Source organism: Bombus vancouverensis, chromosome 11 (assembly GCF_051014615.1).
Source record: "Bombus vancouverensis nearcticus chromosome 11, iyBomVanc1_principal, whole genome shotgun sequence".
NCBI lineage: Eukaryota > Metazoa > Arthropoda > Insecta > Hymenoptera > Apidae > Bombus > Bombus vancouverensis.
The window spans coordinates 8875180-8893622 of record NC_134921.1 but is presented as its reverse complement, the minus strand read 5'-3'; the positions used below and the strand labels follow the sequence as shown (position 1 = coordinate 8893622).

The following is an 18443-nucleotide window of genomic DNA, read 5'->3' as shown; positions in this document are numbered from 1 at the left end:
AAAAAATATACAAGATCAATATATAAGAATACCGATGAGTTTGGAATGTTGTAAAAAAAATGACCTCGAGAAAAAATTCTTTCCGCTATATATCAGAAGATTTTTTCGGAAATTCCACCTTTCATAACGTGAGAATCTAGTGTTTAAATTTCTATCCAATTATTTGCCACGATGCTGATAAATCAATTTTTATTAATCGATATTTCCGCCACTGTTTAATCCATGCCACGATATCGAGGACGAAGCAAAGCAAAAGGAAATTTAGTCGAGACCGAAATAATTTCCTGGCCACTTAACGGGATTACTGTTGCAATTTCAAGATGAAGTCCCGCTTGTGTGGCTCATTAGTTGTCTACTCGTATGCTACGATAAATAAACGAACTCAACGTGACTCACTAGAGGAATGCTCTGCGGGGAAAATTTTCTAACGTTTCCAGTCATCCTCTCGTCTATCCCAGAAACCAAGTTTCATTAGAGATGTTAATTTCATAAAAAAGTAGAAGATACAAATCTGTAGATTTCTCTTTTCTTTTTGATATTATGACGAATTTTTTGAAGTTATTTTTTCATCGTTTATTCCCACTGAATTTTATTATCGTCCACCTTCGTATATAAATCACGCGAATTTTGCATTAGAAATTCCAGTCGGGAATAATTTATACGTTATATGCAGTTGGGATAAAAATTCGCTGTGGCGTGACATTCAATTTATCATCGACAAGGAAATATTCATTCCGACTCGGAATTTCAGTGTACCGCAATTTCCGCGTGTGATACTTGCGACCGAAAGCAGTCTATTCTGTAAGCTCGTTGGTTAGAGCTTCACTTTTGTAGTTAACTTTCGGAATATCTGCTTTTACAACGATTCGATATAAAATATTTACAAGGATTAATGGAATATGACGTATGAACGTGACAGGGGAAAAATTTGATTTTTTTCTTTCAATGTTGGTTGTCGAGGAAAAAGGTGAATTTTAATAAAAGGAGGATCAAAATTAATTATGTCAAATTATCGCAATATTTTAAAAATTATGAGCAGGATGGAAAAACATATATATTTGACAGTATAAATTCTGGTAATACGTGATTGATTAACGACGTAGCGAATTGAGATTTACAGGCAAAAAGCTCGTCCAAGCTCGAGAAACTAACGAGCCTTTTATTATTCTATTAAGAAATTTAATTTTCCCTTCTCTGGTAAAAAAAAAAAAGAAAAAAAAATACTAAAATGTCAAAATGTGAAATGTCACTGAAGTGCGTAATGACGAAAAACATTTTTCGTTAATATCGTGTGGAACACAATGTGAAAAAGAAACGTAAAGTACAGGGGGGAAAAAGAATGGGATTGATCGTTCGATGGTGGAGCGATTTGTAAAGCGCTGCAGCTAATTTCACGTCATCATTCTGCCACGATATCGATCGATGCCGAATACTGTGCCGATAAATCACCTTTTGCCCCGAGAATTCTCAGTCGTGAGTTTTATCGCCTATTCGTCTGTCGTCGTTGAAACGGCGAAATGAACCCGTGGACCACACGTTCCCTCGTTTTAGCAAATTTACCAAACTGATTTTCTCGCGTTCCGCACGGAAAATTCAGCGGAAAGAGATTCAGGGATTTTTCTCGGAAAAACCCGATCGTCGACCCTTTCACCGTTACTAGAAATGAGAAGCGACAGGAGAGGAAGATCACGCGAAGCTATGAAATTAGACTATCCGAAATAAACTTACGGTCGTCTTACTTCGTGCAGAATAATAATAATAAAACAAAAACAAAAAAAAAAATACAATTTTCTTAAATCTTTCGAAATGGCAGATAAGATATTCTACTTTCTAAGGAAGGTGAAACATTGATCAAGTTACATGACCTAAACGAAGACTCGCAACGAGCCGCAATTATACCGACGATCTCATCGCGAATCCACCTTACATCGTCCTTGCCATACTCATTTACGATTCCCGATCGATAATCGTTCGTCTGTTTAACCAACAATTCCTGCATTCGCTCACGATGCGCATCGAGGTGTTTTTCATTCTTCGAGGGTGTAGAAGAATGATAGGAAAATACATCCTGGCCGGCATCTTCTCGGAATTCTTTCGAAAATTGCATTTTTTCACGCGAGGAAAAAATTCCCCGGCTCCAGGCCAGCGATAGTTCTACGTGGAATTCCTTGGCTGGAGAAAGGAAAGATAAAAAAAAAAGAAGAAAAAATGAGAAAAAAGGGGGAAAAATAGAGGGAAAGAGGCGTTGGAATGTTCGATGCTTTTTCTCGCGGTCGAAGGCGCCAGTTGCAGTTTAACATTATCGGGGTTTCAGTCGGTTCCTGTATTTTGGGAATTCTGCAAATTTACGACTGTCGAGAGGAAGCCGGCGGATTAATATCGCCAACTAATTTCACGGGAGTATCGATTGCGCGTGGGTCAAGAGAAGGGAGGCGCGATGGGAAAGTTAATTATTCGTATTTGCGTTGCCGCCGCCGCGTACTATCTTCTTTAGAGAGTTTGTAACTTTTATTAAAAGAATAACAACTTTTAATAATCGTCCGAGGTAAGGACATGATCGAGCGATGCCCGTTCTCTCTGCGCGCAACATTCGTTAGCCAAAGGATAATTAATGAAGCGCCCTCGCCGTTACTTGCCGCTTACGCGTATTAACTGAAAGTTAAACTCTCTCGATTTATTTCAATTGGATGAAGTTGCAGCGCGTTTTGATACACTTGAAGAACTAGCTTTAGCTTTCGTGTATCTAGTTTCCTGTTCAACGCCATTAATTATCATGTTTCTTTTTTTTTCTCATTGAATAATACAGTGGAAAAGAAGTAAGTACGCTTTTGATTCTCCGAATCTGATATCGCTTCGTGTGATTGTAAACAGGTGAATTTTAATGTATGATATTACATGATAATACGTCGAAGGATTTTTATATTTGCCGCAATATTTGCGCGAGATGGTCGGGAAACATCCCAATTGTCACGGCCCTGGCAGCTATTTTTGCTATCGTCCGCGTGATATTTATAACAACAGACTTATTTCACCGTCGACACGACTCCTATCTGTCGTGGTGCTACGGACCCTTGCGTTCACGTTGAAAACACGCCGCCACCTCGTAATCGTTCCAACCACTTTTTTCCCCCTTTTCTTCCAGGTGAAAAGTTTTCTTGATAACGCAAGCATCTTGAGAATACGATAAATGTTAAAGCGGCTGATTCCATTGAGTATGGAAGTTTATTATCGTAATGTCCGATTGTTTAAACACATTTGCCATCTCCGCGAAATATATTCTCATTTTTATGTATATCTTCAAATTTGTTTGAAATTTTACCAATATAATTACCATAATGGAGCCTCGTAACGATGCTAATGGTTTAAAATATTTCGCATAATGAACCATTATGAATATACCATATTCATAAAAATGTACAAGCTTTTGAGCCTGTACGTATTGCTGTTATTTTTATAGTTTAAAGCAGAAAAGTAGGGAAAAAGTAGGGGAAAAAATGTCGGTCGCTTTGAGCCACGGATGCCTGGTTAATTATTGTAACAGCCTGCTTTCAAAAGCGGCTGATTAATCTTGTCTCGCCGCCGAATCATCGTTATGTCGTGTTGTTAATTACTATCGAGTTACTCATATCTCTGCCATGACAGAGTTATGTAATTAACAGCGAATGACACGCGCTATCCATATTTTTCACTCGCGTCCTACTACATTCTGCATCGTTCTTCCGATTACTACGACTCCATTTTTTAGTTTTAATATCGTTTCCTAAGGTCGTGACGAGATTTATGTATCTATTTTACGATCAGAACAGATTAATATCGTCGAAGAACAGACGCTGGTACGACGATAAATTAACAATCGGGCAGTTTATCGAGCGCGAGTTCGTTTATGGAGAATCGAGAACCATCTTTCATCTTATGTGCACGCGTAAACCAGCAAAATAATGTTTACCGTGATTTTTGCTGACTTTTAGAACGGAGTTCATGATTATTCGGATACTTTGGTTGATGTGTGACGATAGTATGAAAATTTTATCAGGATACGTAAGTTAGTGGTTAATTCATTACTACTAGAAAAAGCGATACTGAATATTCTAATGAAACGTGTAGACTTAACAAATAAATTTAATTATCTGTGAAAAAAACATGGTCCTAACACGAGGTATTACCGCATATTATCGCATATTAATTTTTAAAAATCTATTTAATTGCATGAGAATATTGCACGTTAGAATATTTTACATTATACGTAGCTATGATAACAATAAAGTCCTTGCAGTTTTGTCAATTAACAAAATATTTCCATAAGAATCTTAAACTATTACGTAAGATTAAACGCTTGCAAACGTCGATTTTGTCATTTCATATCGGCTTTTAAAAGTCAATTTCTGTTATGTGATTATTTCTGTCGTGACATTACGATAATTTCAAAGAATAAATCCTTGCAGTTCGATCCATCCAGTTATCCATAATTTTCTATCTGTCAAAATATTGATTGAAAAAATAAATAAATCTGCTGATAATATTAATGTTAATATTAATGTATATTCATCGATTATACGAGCTATTATTTCAGCTAACCGCTTTGCTGCTGTGTTTGACTCACGTATGCATGGAAAGGGTAATGTGCGGTGTCCCATATACGTATCAGACATTACCTCACTATCTCGTCGTTCTCGCTAGCATAATGCCGCAATCATTGTCCGTTCTTTGCCACGAATTCGATGAAAATTCATTAACGTGGATATTTGCGAACAAACGTCCGCGTAATCGAGATGTTCTCCAGCTCGGTTCATTAATTTTATAACGTTGAATAGCCTGGCGACTTAACGACTAACCAGTTTTATGGAACAAGATTATCACGTTGTGCGTCACTAAACTTCTTTCTATCAATTTGTCTTTCTCGTTGGAAAAATAACCGTGTTTACTTTAATTAAAGTGGATAACACTATGTCGTGTTAAATACTTCTGAAGATCCTAATTCAATTTACGAGAATCGAAAACTAAATTAAACCTCGCTTTCTTCTCCTTTTCGACGAGACAGATAAATATTCTAGAGCCTTTCGTTTTTCCCCGACAGACTCTAATTGTATTTAAAGCGAATCATTTCCAAATTAGTTTGATAATTAAATATACGTATCGATATTTTTCTTCGTTACTATTGTTATCAGATTAAATCACGCCGTATATGCGAGTTTTTTTCTTTAAGAGAAACGACGATTGTGATGCCGTAAAATAACTAACTCGTTAACAAAAACAAATCTCCTCGGTCTATCGTAGAATGCGTTACTATCTGAAACATCGTCGCACAAATACGACAGAGGATTCGATACAATTTTTTGCATTTTTTCTCCATACACACTGTGTATTTTTATGCGTTACGTATACGCCGTATATTTTTGCAGGTTCGCAAAACATGAAAAAATATATCGAATCTTGTAAATTTTTTCTTACGATATTCAGAGGGTGGAAAGGCTTGACGAGGGTGATATTTGTCACGAACATCAACTGTTTTAGAACGTGGTTACAGGAATCGTTGGTCATTCGTTTGGAAACTTAGTTCCCTAGTTTCTCCTGCGTCTCTCGGTCATTAATAACACACATCACGAATTGGCAGGCCAATGATCATTAATCTAGCGGCAATCCGCGATACCGAATGCAATGCTATACCAGTTACATTGAGACTGGAGTGTCCCATAAACTTGATCGTTCCACCGAAAATCGTTTTGACCAATCGTCCGATTGTCACGGCTATATTTCGTTGCTTTATGGTTAATCAAACCCCCTTGGAACATTCACGGAGCACATGGGAAATGATCGTTCTCGTTTTTCAGAAAGAGGATCAGGATCAGGAATTGCCACCGGACGAGGCGAAGGACATTCGAAAAACCAAGTCGGATCTGTAAGTTTACCATGGAAAATTCTATTTTTTTTTTTTCGTAACACCTACGCGAACAAATTTACATTTTTCTTTGTTTAGATTTCTCGTTTATTAGAGAAGGCGTGCGTAAATATAAACAGTCCACGTATAAATCGCGTTTACTTTGGTTTAGTTTCGTCTCGTGCGTTCAGCGACTCACAGAAAGTTGTTATATAAAACGTTTCGAAACTTCAATGGTGCTATAACGAGACACGACTGTCACCATTATAATGGAAAAATTTGAAAAGAATCCGAGAATGTATATAAAAGTTACAAGATATTTAATGGAAATCCACATATATTTCGCAGAGATTACAAGAGTGTTTAAATAATCTTTAATATTCAATGGAGCCATTTGTAACGCTTGTTCTATGTCTAAAGTGGCTATTTATGTCGTACAATAAATTTTTATTGAACATATGTTTTCAGTGTCTTTTGCAATTTCTATTTCAGATTAAGATTTCAGATCAAATTTCGTCACAAATAAATATAATTACGACAGACGTGTCTCGTTACGGCGTCAGTGAAATTTCAAAGCGTATCGTACAGCACACGTGATATATTCGTAAAAGCGATCGAGCACTTTCGTAAGCTAGCCGAGAAATGTGGAAATTGAGGGCCTAGAAAAATACCAGCAAGAGGAAAGTGGCGTTTGTGCGTGCTACTCGTGAATCCGATCTCGAAATAGTTTCATGATCGCTGAACCGTAATTTTAGTCTAAAGTGTAGGTTGTATGACGCAAATCGAAGCTGTTAGGAGAAACAGGAAATCGTCGCGGGCATTTGCCGATTCTTTCTAATTACAGAACGTACGAACATCTTTCTACGTTGTTACGCTGAGTAAACTTGTGCAATGTTTTATCTAACCTAATTTGACCAACTTTATCCGCGAACGTTTCATTTATTTAGCTTGAATCAGTGTGACGAACAATCTATTCGATGATAAGATGCGAGTTCGTTCATAACACTTTCCACTTTTTAAGTATTCTGCATTCTTAAGAGCAACGCTATAAATAGGATCGTTTCTATTTTTGAAATGTAGTTATTCTCATCTGTTGACGTCATCGGTGCGTTAATATTCTTACCTGCTCCGTCATTTGACGTTTCATCAAGTCATATTCATCGCTTAATTTTATTCGACCTTGCTAACGAGATTAACGAAAACCTTTTGTGGAAAAGGAAATCTTGCTTCTCTGGATCTTTCCTCTGTTGGTGTTATCTTGCTTCTAGTAGAAATAATTCCTGCAACTGGAAAGTTTTCTTGCCATTAAAAGCGATGGAAATTCATTTGAACGAAGAATTATAAATTCGTGTTTCGGAATTACTCGTTTCACTTTCTAACTATAAAATTAATCCAATTAATTAATAGCTCGCAATAGCGGGCGCGTGTGTGTGACATTATTCTAAAGGTACGTCAAATTAATAATTCCCGATCGATATATTATATAATAGCTTCTTTTAGCGGGGTCTTTTTATTTAATTCTAATGAAACAGATTTTTATGTTCTACGTCGAGAAATTCGTGCATTCCCTTGGAAATTAAAATTCAGCTTTATTCCCGTGCTATTCTTTTGCCTTAATTAATTTTTCTCCCATTTTGTTATACTATTGATTTTATCAATCAATTCTAAAAATTGACCGTATTCAACTGTTTTATTCAGAATATTCCATTCTTCAGTAAAAGCAGTTGATAATATGAAATTTCCTTTTAATCGGCAAATAAACTTATAGCTGGATTTAATATCGGCATTTTTAGCAACAAATATAATACATACATGTGTACAATTTTATATAATTTATCGGCAATGATTTAAGGCGTTGGACATTAAAGATTAAGAACGCGATAAATAATCGTATTGTGGGAGAAGAGCACGATTTGTTCGTTTGACGCAAACTTCGCTATGTTTGAAGCAAACGTCCTGTATACGAACTTTCCACACAGTTCGCACTGGCTTCGCTGTTTGCACAATTCTTTGGACTTGGTCCTCGAACTGCTATTTATTGCCACTGTGTAATCCGGACACCTCAAGCTAAGGGACACTTTTTCCCTCTTAGAACAAATCTAAAAAGTTTCGCAATATCTCGCTAACACAAATTTATTTGTTTGACCCTCGATTTGCGTCATGCCCTTTCCAATTATTTTTCCAATTATTCGATAAATATTATTCAATTGATGGGAAAATAACGTCGATCTCGTGAATATAAGAACGAATCGATTTATCTCAAGTTACGATTTTTTGAAAATACGAGAAAGCACGGAATTTTTCCTCGGCGATTCTTGCTGCGAGAAATTTTTTCTGAGTTTGCAAAATAGAGACTGGGGCAAAAGATAGACGTTTCGACTATGGAGAAATTGAAATGACATAATGCGTCGAAATGGCAGGGACGTGGTGAGGTCTATGGAGCGGATATACGCCGTACCATCGGAAAAGCTGCGTGTCTGGTCTATTTGGCTCACGAACATCGGGGAAATTGCCGACGAATGGCAGAAGTGGTTACGTGCTCACATCGATTTTGTTATAAGGCTCGCGGAAGAATTGCAGAAGGCCGATGAAGCCTTGAAACAGGAGGAGGTAAGTTTTGTTCCGTGTAACGACCTGTTCCGGGTCAGACCGATCTTAGATATTTATGTCAAAGTGCGATGGGACAGAGGGCGATGAGAAATGGACGCCATTACACGCAATGGGGATTCTATTCCGAAATTCATTCATAGTTACTTACAGTGAAAATATAACCGTTCATGAAAGTATACATTTTATATGCATTATCTTTCTACGTTACTTATTCCTTTTATAAATTGAATTTCACATATCAAAATCAAGATACAAAAGCCATTATTTCCACTACATTGTTTAACATTATTCAACATTTATTCAACACAAAATTTCGACTCTTCGATTTATTAGCAATAGCAATTTAATGTCGTTATCAATATAAGCAGAATTAGGTTTGCTTACGATTGGAATTACCAATAATTTTGGAAAAATGTACTAGGTTACTACTCGCATTCGTAGAATCGATCAAGAGCTCGAGTTCGTCTGGATATCGTTCTTCGATAATTTCCAGCTGACAGAAAAAAGATAAGGTTGTTTGGTCGCACGTTCGCCAAACGAATACGACGAATCGGTTATATCTTCGCTGTAGATATGGCAGAAGTATCGTTAACAAAAGCCTAGCTAGCCATTTAAACGAACGATACGCGTTACGAGCCAGCGTAAATACCTTGGAAAGTCGTGAAAGCTCGCCGAATGAAATTCCGACATGGCGAGCGTAGCTCCGGCGACGAATTTCAAATTTCCAACGTAAATTACAAGTTTAGCTATCGTGTTCATATCGAAACGGATGGACGACGATCCCCGGCAGAGATTGCCGATGAAGTACGGGAAACTTTGTATACCTGTCCCGATGAAAATTCATCGACTCGACGCGAACTTGTGTTTTTTTTTTATAACAGGCGATGATGGCGGAGTTGTTGAAAATTTCATCTTCTCCCCAAACAATATCGTCGGTTATCAAATTTTCCGATTCCCTTTATCATGGATAGAAGCCGACTGCGGAGAATCGGCAATTCGCTGGCGCGTCTAAACATCGGAAATTTAATTTCGTCAAAGCTTCCTCGTGTTCCTAGCGAAGTTAAAGCGCACGGAGGAGCGTGATTTACGCGAATCGCATCTAGTCGCTTAACCTTGAGCTTTCGTTATACTGTACGATATGAAGGCAACGTTGTCTCGAAGCTCAGGTGTTTGTGCGCTTTTTCAGTCTGTTTGCCGGAGATTTATACACGACGCTGCATGCTTCAACGGCGAGGGAATGCGTTTAAATCTCTCTCGGCCATCGCACACACACAGCCACACATACACACACACACACACACATACACGATTTTCCCGACATGGTTCTTGTGAGTAACTTGGCGAGAGAAAAATGGAGAGACAAAGAGGAGAGATAGAAACTTATCGCCGCATAGCGTTTAAGAACGGTCGCCTGTCTGGCAGAAATGTCATAATTTCGGTCATTTTTTATTACTTAATTCTGTTTCTTTCTTTTCGTGTTCCTACACACGAATATTCGTAGACACCGTTCATGAATATATTACGCGTAATACGCTACATTTTGAAGTTTCATTGGCGCGGTAACGAAACACGATTGTTATTATTATACTGTTAATACCTGAAACACGAGAATGTACTGTAGAAGCTACGAGATATTTAGTATACTATTTAAACATTCAATTATCCATTATGTTAATAAACATCGATATTCGTTTCGCTAAATGAACGTCCGCAGCAAATGTTTTGTAAACTGTGTATTATATTTCCTGGTCGGTTTCAAATTTGACCAAAGTAATCGTGTTACTCGTGTCTCATTACACTGCTAATGAAGTTTTAATACGTTTTACGTAACGCGCATAATATGGATATATGCATAAATGTCTTCTACAGTACGTACGTATTCGAATACTTATAGAAGTATTGTTTCCTCGTATGAGAAACAAAAAATGTAACGTGAAAAATAAATACAATTAGAATAATTAAATAGCAGATGATATTAGTTTCCGCAGTATCCAGTGACTTTTTCGTAGCGAGGTAGTCGTTTTAAAAGTTTGTACGTCACAGATACACACACACACACACACATGCATACATGCATATGTATATATCGCTGTGTCGTTTCGCAGGGGCGGTCGACCTTGAGGACAACAGTTAGTCGAAACGGTGGACGTTGGACGATGAATCGTAGCTCACTGTAATATATTTAGTCGGGAGTGCAATGGGCTGGCTCGTGTTTTAATAAGAGAAGCCAGGCCGTGGAAAAAGTCAGGGCCACGGTGAACGTATTAAAATTAGGTCGGTACGTCAATGTAAAAGTAATGAATTTTAACATGGAGGATCGCGTGACTGGTTGATTGACGTCGAGATAACCTCGTAAACAGAACATGGATTGATTGTATCGAGCTCTTTGGCTTAAACGCATTAACAGAAACCGCAAACGATTAGCAGTTCCGGCCTAATCGAAAGCGAGTATTTGCAACGTAACTCTAAACTGTCCGCCGATCGATGTATGCAGTTCGAGGCAACCGTTGCCGTCTCACGTTTCCCTCGTCTCTCAGCTGGCAGGAAGATAAGCGAGTTTAATTTTCATTTTAATATGCATTAATCGCGCGACGTTTTGTTTGCACGGGCCAAACTTCCAAGCCATTCGTGTCACGGCGAACGAATCGTTCTTCTTTTTGCGTTCTTCCATCCTGCGACCGGCTATAAATTACATCACTTTCATAGACATAGTCCATAATTCTACCATCTGCGTTTAAAGTTTTGCCGAACTTCAGGATTAGCTGAGGGTAGGTTTTGCTTGAGATTTCGCATAATCTGGGGGAATCATACGCGTCGAAGTCGAGGGTTAAGCGGAATTTTGAAGAAAATGAAAGGGCAAACCGTTCGATATGCAAAACTAGTTCCTCGGTTTTCATTCACCGGTTTTTATCGTGCAAGTAGAAACTTTTCTCTCGCGTCCTACAGATTTATTAACTCGCACTGCTTCAGGCCAGGACCCAGGGGAAGCAACATCTGTTTGTATACGAATGTATATACGATAGTTTATGATAATACACCATTGTTCGAAAGGATCTGCTTCGCTAACTGTACACTTGCCTTTATCTTTGGCGAGATGTATTTTAATTACAAAATTAGAAATAAATTCGACTGCAATGATTCTATTCTTTGGAATTATCATTGCCACGCATAATGGAACATTGCGGTGCGATTAAATTATTCTTTAAAGGAGTATATCACGATGAAGGTATCGCATGTAATTGTCAAACCTGATAGTATCAGATTCTCGTGGAAGTATTTCATTACTTGACAAACTCATTTTTGACGAACGTATTTTAATTAGAAAATTATTCTTACGTATACAAGTACAATCAAAGATAATTCCCAGATTATTTTATTTTATTTTGATAAATCTGCAGACTTACTCAATGTTTCTAAAGCGTCTTAATACCCATAGTCAGTAGCGTGTGTCAACTATTCGGTCAGTTCGCGTTTACCTTATTAAATTTCCCCAAAAATCTACGATACTTTGTCTCAATTATCTGTTGGTAGGATGGATACCAGCCAAGAATCGAGCCGAGCGAAGTCGCGGCGGATCAGGAAGAAGAAGAAGTTCCTCGTAAAATCGAGGATTTCGATCAAGGTAGAAGAAGAATAACTTAATCGTAGATGTCTATGAATTCCGTGTTTCTTTCGTTCGTTTTCATCTCGGGACAATGCAACGTAAAACTAGTGGGAAAATATGAGCGAGATAGCCGTAATTCCGAAAACGCATACCGTAGTGGTTGGCGTCGCACTTATCACGAAATAAATCTAAAAGTGTGGTCATTGTCCTCGCGTTGGTGTCACGTAGTGCTTTTACGCTGCCCTAAACAGATTTTACGACGTCACGTAGCATACGAAGCTGTTGCCAGACAGCAGGCTTTATCTTAGAATTTTCTGTATTTAATAGATAATTCTATTAAATGTATACCTGTTATTGCGCACTAAATTTCTCCCAATGGGACGGCGAAAACGCCAGGAATAAACGGTTTCGAAGGGACGAAGGAAGTTTTCTTTGTTCTTCCCGCCCTGTTTGGGCGAAACAAAGCACCGTTGCCGTCCAACTTTTTCACCGCGATAAACAAACCGGAGAAGGGCTGGTCGCGATTTAATTAAGACGAGTACCACCGAGTTCTGCCGCTTATACCGTGTAAAAACCGTAATCTAAGTCCTTCATTTTGGATGATTAACACGCGATATTAACACGCGATATTAACACGCGATTAAACTGTGAGAATTATTTCTTCAAGGAAACGTCTGTGAGTTATAAGATCATTTATACTGTAGCTTATAAATAATTCGACACTTTAGCTATGTTTAGATTTGTATCAACAATGAGTGTATAAATTAACGAGAAATTAATCGTCAAACGCAAAGTGTTTATCAAAAACTAAAATAATTCCAATTATTTGTCTAAAAACTTACTTGCAGTGTATTTTGGAGATTATACTCGCAGTCTCGCATAATTCTGATCTGTTTGTCTTTGTTTGGGCTTTTGCCAATGTTTCACTGCACGTATAGATATTATTTCCTTAAGATCAATCTTATCGGGACATTCTCGTAAAACGATAACAAAGAAAATAAAATCAGTACTACATAATTGTTTAATATGATTTTCCAATCAAATTGTATCTTGTCATTTCATCATCCTCCGTTTCACATTCATATCATTGTTACAGGAACCATAGAGGAAACGAGCGAAATTTCCCTGGCTAGAACAGTTACAGATGTGACGTTAACAGCAGAATCGCTAGAGACTATAGAAGCAAAATCGAGAGAAACATTCAAAGAAGAATCGGAAGAAACATCACCAACGAAATCGGGAGAAATGTTAACAGCGAGAAGATCAAACGAAGAAGAATTCGCGAAGATTTGGCCCATAGGCACACCATGGGAGCATTCAGGAATAGAGGAAGAGGATGACAGCGAGCCGTTCGAAGTAAGAGCTTTGCTGGTGTCATTAAAGATAACAGGCGCTTAGCTTTATCACGCCCAGTTCTCGCAATCCCGTAAGAATCAGACCGATCGTTCGAGCAAAAGTCTCTCTAAACTTTCCAATCTTCCTTCCGTGAACAGCGTCGCTCTTCATCCTAACTTCCAAACTTTCGTTTACACCCCGTAAACCGTTATAAAAAAGGGAGTTTCTTTGCAGCGACTGCCCTTACCGAGGACCGAGGAAGAGATGAGAGAATTTCTAAAGAATTTTACGCACGAGGCGACCATCTACCGATCCTATTATAAGCATTGGAAGGACACTGCCGATCTGGTAATAGCTCCATGACACCTTGAACTATTCCTTTTGTCTCTTGCTTGTCGCTAAAATATTAAAAGAATCGGACATTTGATAATTGCGAAGAAAATTGCACAGTTCATATATTGGGTTGGCAACTAAGTGATTGCGGATTTTGTCATTAGATGGTATTGACAAAATTCGCAATCGCTTAGTTGCCAACCCAATAGATTCTGTACATTTTAATATACACGTGCAATCGAAGTTGAGTGAACTATGTAAAAGGCAATGAACAATTTGAAAAGATGTTTTGCGTTATAGGCAATCAAGGAAGTTGGAGGTAGATTGGTGATAACAACGTTCCTGGTGCAAGGCTTGGACAAGTTTGGCAAAGTGAAGGGTCCGCCTCGTCCAAAACTATTAGTGAGCCCGAAATCTGTACGGATTTCACGTAAGGGTAGAAAGCCTAGGAGAAGTGGGAAACGTGGCACGAAATCCAGCGGGATTTCTTTGAATGAAAAGTCCGAGGGTGACCCGATTTATACCGCGCCACATGAATCAGCACCACAAACAGTCACGGTCGACGAGGAACAGGAAGAGCAAGAGAAACAGGAAGAGCAAGAGAAACAGGAAGGGCAAGAGAAACAGGAAGAACGAGAGGAACAGGAGGAGCAGGAAGCTACGTCGACCAGGGAACCATTGAAGGAATCGTCAAAAGTATCAGTGTCTGCAGAAGTACGTTTACTGCCGCTACATTTCTAGATTGTTAAGAGGTGCTAGGAGATTTCTTTTCCACATTGCACTGATTTGGAGGAAAATCTGTCAGGAAATCATTTTTTCACGTTGCATTGATCTTCAGAAAGATCAATTGTTCGTTAAACTTCTCCATTGTGGGTGTTTCTAAGGAGATTTCGTGCTACGTGCATCATACACCTCAAAATTTGTAGTTCAGTTATTATAAGACTACTTAGGTTTGTGCATTTTTGGGAAACTTAAGCGTGCGAACTTAATAGAAATCGTACGATATAGAAAAATATGTAAAGCAGAGTAAAGTACTCGTTAGAATATTTAGTAAGCGAAACACATTTCTATTTGTGTTCCATGCCATTCGTAACTCGATTGTTTACACAGAAAAACATTCGATGTAAAAATTTATAGATCGATCAACAGTTAGTGGACCATTTCTTTTTTTTTTTTGATAGAAAACGAGAACGAACACGGTCAAGCTTTACCGAAAGCATCGAAAGGACTGTTTTGTCTCTGTACGTTGTGTTGTATCTGCTCGATACATCCCTGTGTTCCAGAGGTTCTTGTTGATTCCTCGTTCCATGTTTTCACGCATTCTCCCGTTGTTTCCAATTTGTATCGTTCGTGTCTCGACTCGAAACGTCTGCCTTTTGATTTTTCGTTTCTTGTCGGGTTTTCAAGCTCCATTAGAGTCGACGCGGCGCACAAGGCGGCGAGTTTTTTGCGCGACAAGTAGAAAGAGTTCGCAATAACCGGACACGGAGGTCGTATTCCGTGAATTACAAGGCAACTGACGACACGGTACACTCTCGACTAAGCGAGAAACTCTCGAAACAATTTTTATCTGTCGTTTTATAAGTAGTGCGAGTCGATCTTTTGTTTGACGGCCGAGAGTGGAAGAGGTTCGCGTTTTTCTTATTTACGAGAGATCCACGGTCGGTAGTTTGTTACAGCAAGTAATCCATTTAATCGAGCGATTATGAAGAATCAGCTGTTTAATCAACGTCGAATTAATTCGTCCAGTTAGGTAACTTTATCGTATATCGATAAATTCTTTTTTACCTTCTCTCTCTTCTCTGTCGGGCAAGCTTGATAAATATCGGATTAACGTGCTGTGTCTTCTAAAACTTCTTCCCTTAACCTTGCCGCTATCTTCGAAATTTTATATTTCAATATAAGCAAATTCAATCTTCATTTTTATTTTAGCGAACGAAAGAGATTTTTATAGTTGTAGAAAAACGTTTAACATAGAACGGTTGTGTAATAAATTCATTTTCTTCTTATTTTTACATTTTGAGAAGCATTATAGAGACGTTACTTGTGCTAGCTACAGTGGACAAATATACGACGAATAATTAAGTGACAAAATCAAAAAGTTCTAGTACCAGCAAAAGAATAAGAATTTTCATATTTCAATCAAACTCTAAATCTTTGTAAACAAAATTTCTATTTGTAACGTGTAATTTTTAAAGAGATATTTAGCACAGAACTGAAACGACGAGGCATGTGTACTAATTACAAATTTCCTTTATTTTGTTCAAACTTGAGACATCTAACGTTAGAAAAATACAATTGCGTTAAAAATGATCGAAAGATCACCAGTTGATTCACCATTATCGAGAGAAAAAGAGCAGTAATAAACGATTCAATAATACTTCTCGTTCAATTGCTACTTGGGACGCGTCTGATTTATCTGCGTCGTTTTCACTGGTAATCGAGCACCGATATAAAATTCAATTGCTGCAGAAGTTAAATATTAAAAAAGCGTATCTATGTCCAAAGACGATATTCGATTTTCATTTTCAATGAACTTCTCGCAAATTTTTATAGACGATGGAGAAAACGGCTTCGAAGACTGGCAGGACTACAGTGGACGAGTCGAAGATTGCTTCTGTAAGGAGCCAATTCGCAATGGTGGAGGCTGACGATTTCGTGAGGGACAATGCACGTTCTTCCGAGCCTGTGCCTTACATCTTTTATTTGACGGCGGAGCCAGATATCGACGTAGCCATAGAACACGATGACGAAAAGGTCATTCCAGCGGATACCGATCGCGAGCACATCGTTGGCGCTTACAAACGCCTTTTCTTCAATCTCACAGACAAACCCTGCAAAGGAGGGAAACCATGGATATAAAAAAATTATAGGAAAATCGATTAAATGTCATAAAATTACACGCAATAATGAAAGAAATTTTTTCAGCAACGCAGGTGCAGGCATCGTTCGTGGCGCCATTAAATGTAAATCGAATCGAGCGAAATGGTAAGCGAGTGTAATCTAGTGGGTAATTGACAAATATTTTCTATCGGATACAGACAAAATTGTGGGATTGCAGCTATCGAAAAAGTAACGAACCAGTTGCACAATAAAAAATAATGCAGCTGCATGGAGCGTTAGCAAATGTTTGCACAATCTCTCGACAATAATTCATTTCGTTGCTTGCTGCTCGTGATACTGATATTTAATAGTACAAATACCAGGAGCGAAGGAAAAATCCCGAACGAGAACAGAAATTCATCTTTGGAATAATTTCGATGAAATCGAACTCGGTTATGAATTTTCAAGTAAGATCATGGAATTAAGGTTTCTTTGGTCGACTTTCTTTCGTAATTGATTTTTCGAGCACACGGAGCCTCGTTGCGACTATCAGATGGTCGGATAACAACTACGCGTCGGAGAAAAATAGCGAAAAATCGAGTCGTCGCTGGCAAGACAGGTAATCTTCGATCGGAATTTTTCGGTTACGAACTCTGCGCGGTGACTGGTAATAAAATTCATCGATCAGTTGGAAACATAAAGTTTGAAACGAGTTTATGCCATTTTTCGCGGCAGCTGCCTCTCCTCGTCCCGACAGATTTCGTCCGCAGGTTGACTGGTGTCTCATGACGAGCAAACTCTACCACGGCTGCATTTAGATTCCGTGTAATATCTGGATTCGACATCAAAGACGATGCTTCCTGTCAGAGTCATCCAACGTAACCGATGTCGGATCCACCAACGGCTTATTATACAACGTCAAAGCTTATGTCCGTGTTTGGCCTGTTCTGGCATAACAGACGTAATTTTAGCCACAGTTTTCCATAGAAATATATCTCCCGTAGGAGGTTCAACTGGAAAATGGAGGAAGAATTTCGTTCGGTGTTTGTCAGCACTTTGTTCGATAATCTCCTTTTCACAAAAAATTCTTTCGTTCGTTCCTAGCCTATACCATAAGATGATTCTTTCGCCGGTTAGCTCAGAGGCAATGTCTCCATAGCGATAAAATCAAGTCGATATATAACACGGAGCAATGTTTGACGTCATCTATCAAGTGGCAAGGTTTTGTTTCTATCAAGAAACACAAATATACTTGATATTATACTGTTGTTACTTTTTAAAAAGTGTTTCATTCAAAAGTTTCCGGTGATCGCTAAAAGAATATCGATCACTTTGAAACAATTAATATTTCGTGAGTTTTCTTACTTTACTACGTCTTCCAGAGATCTTGTCGATTAATTTTTTAATAAGTTCATTTCGCTAAATGTTCTTCGGACAGTTATTCCTGTTTCTCATTCTACATTTCACACGACCTGATACTAACCTTTCATTTTTCAAATTTCGCCCGTCTGCTACGGCTCGAGGTACCTCGAAGATGTTAACTTCGATACGATCGATCTTAAGACCTTGTCATGTCGTAGGATGACGCACAAAGGGAATCCGAATCCTATGGAAAAGTTGAGAAAGTCGAACGAAGATCTGTTCGAGTCGTCTTCTCGAGTTACAGCGCAACACCTGTAACGTATAGTTGGGAATTTCCCAAGCACATAAATCAACAATGCGGCGAAAAGTAACTGGTCTATGGACGAACTGCTAGACCGATGTTTGCCATGGAACTTTCGAAATTCTAGAATGGTTTGTGTCCGAGGCGTCACCTACCGATGTCGTAGCAAGGGTTCTACATCGATCGTTCTTCGCCGCGAT

General features: G+C 38.4%; 1 protein-coding gene across 2 annotated transcripts in view; it reads left to right on the top strand.

Annotated features, from left to right (window-relative positions):
- LOC117153186 (uncharacterized) overlaps window positions 1–17281 on the top strand; it is a 51115-nt gene extending 33834 nt beyond the window's left edge. For both annotated transcript variants that reach the window (XM_076622531.1, XM_033326958.2), the window contains 7 exons: window positions 5829–5896; window positions 8296–8485; window positions 12017–12107; window positions 13186–13445; window positions 13659–13772; window positions 14058–14471; window positions 16314–17281. In XM_076622531.1, coding sequence (XP_076478646.1) covers window positions 5829–5896; window positions 8296–8485; window positions 12017–12107; window positions 13186–13445; window positions 13659–13772; window positions 14058–14471; window positions 16314–16619 — 1443 coding nt within the window. In that variant the 3' untranslated portion in view covers window positions 16620–17281. The remainder of the gene's footprint in view (window positions 1–5828; window positions 5897–8295; window positions 8486–12016; window positions 12108–13185; window positions 13446–13658; window positions 13773–14057; window positions 14472–16313) is intronic.
- Window positions 17282–18443: the final 1162 nt, after the last annotated feature.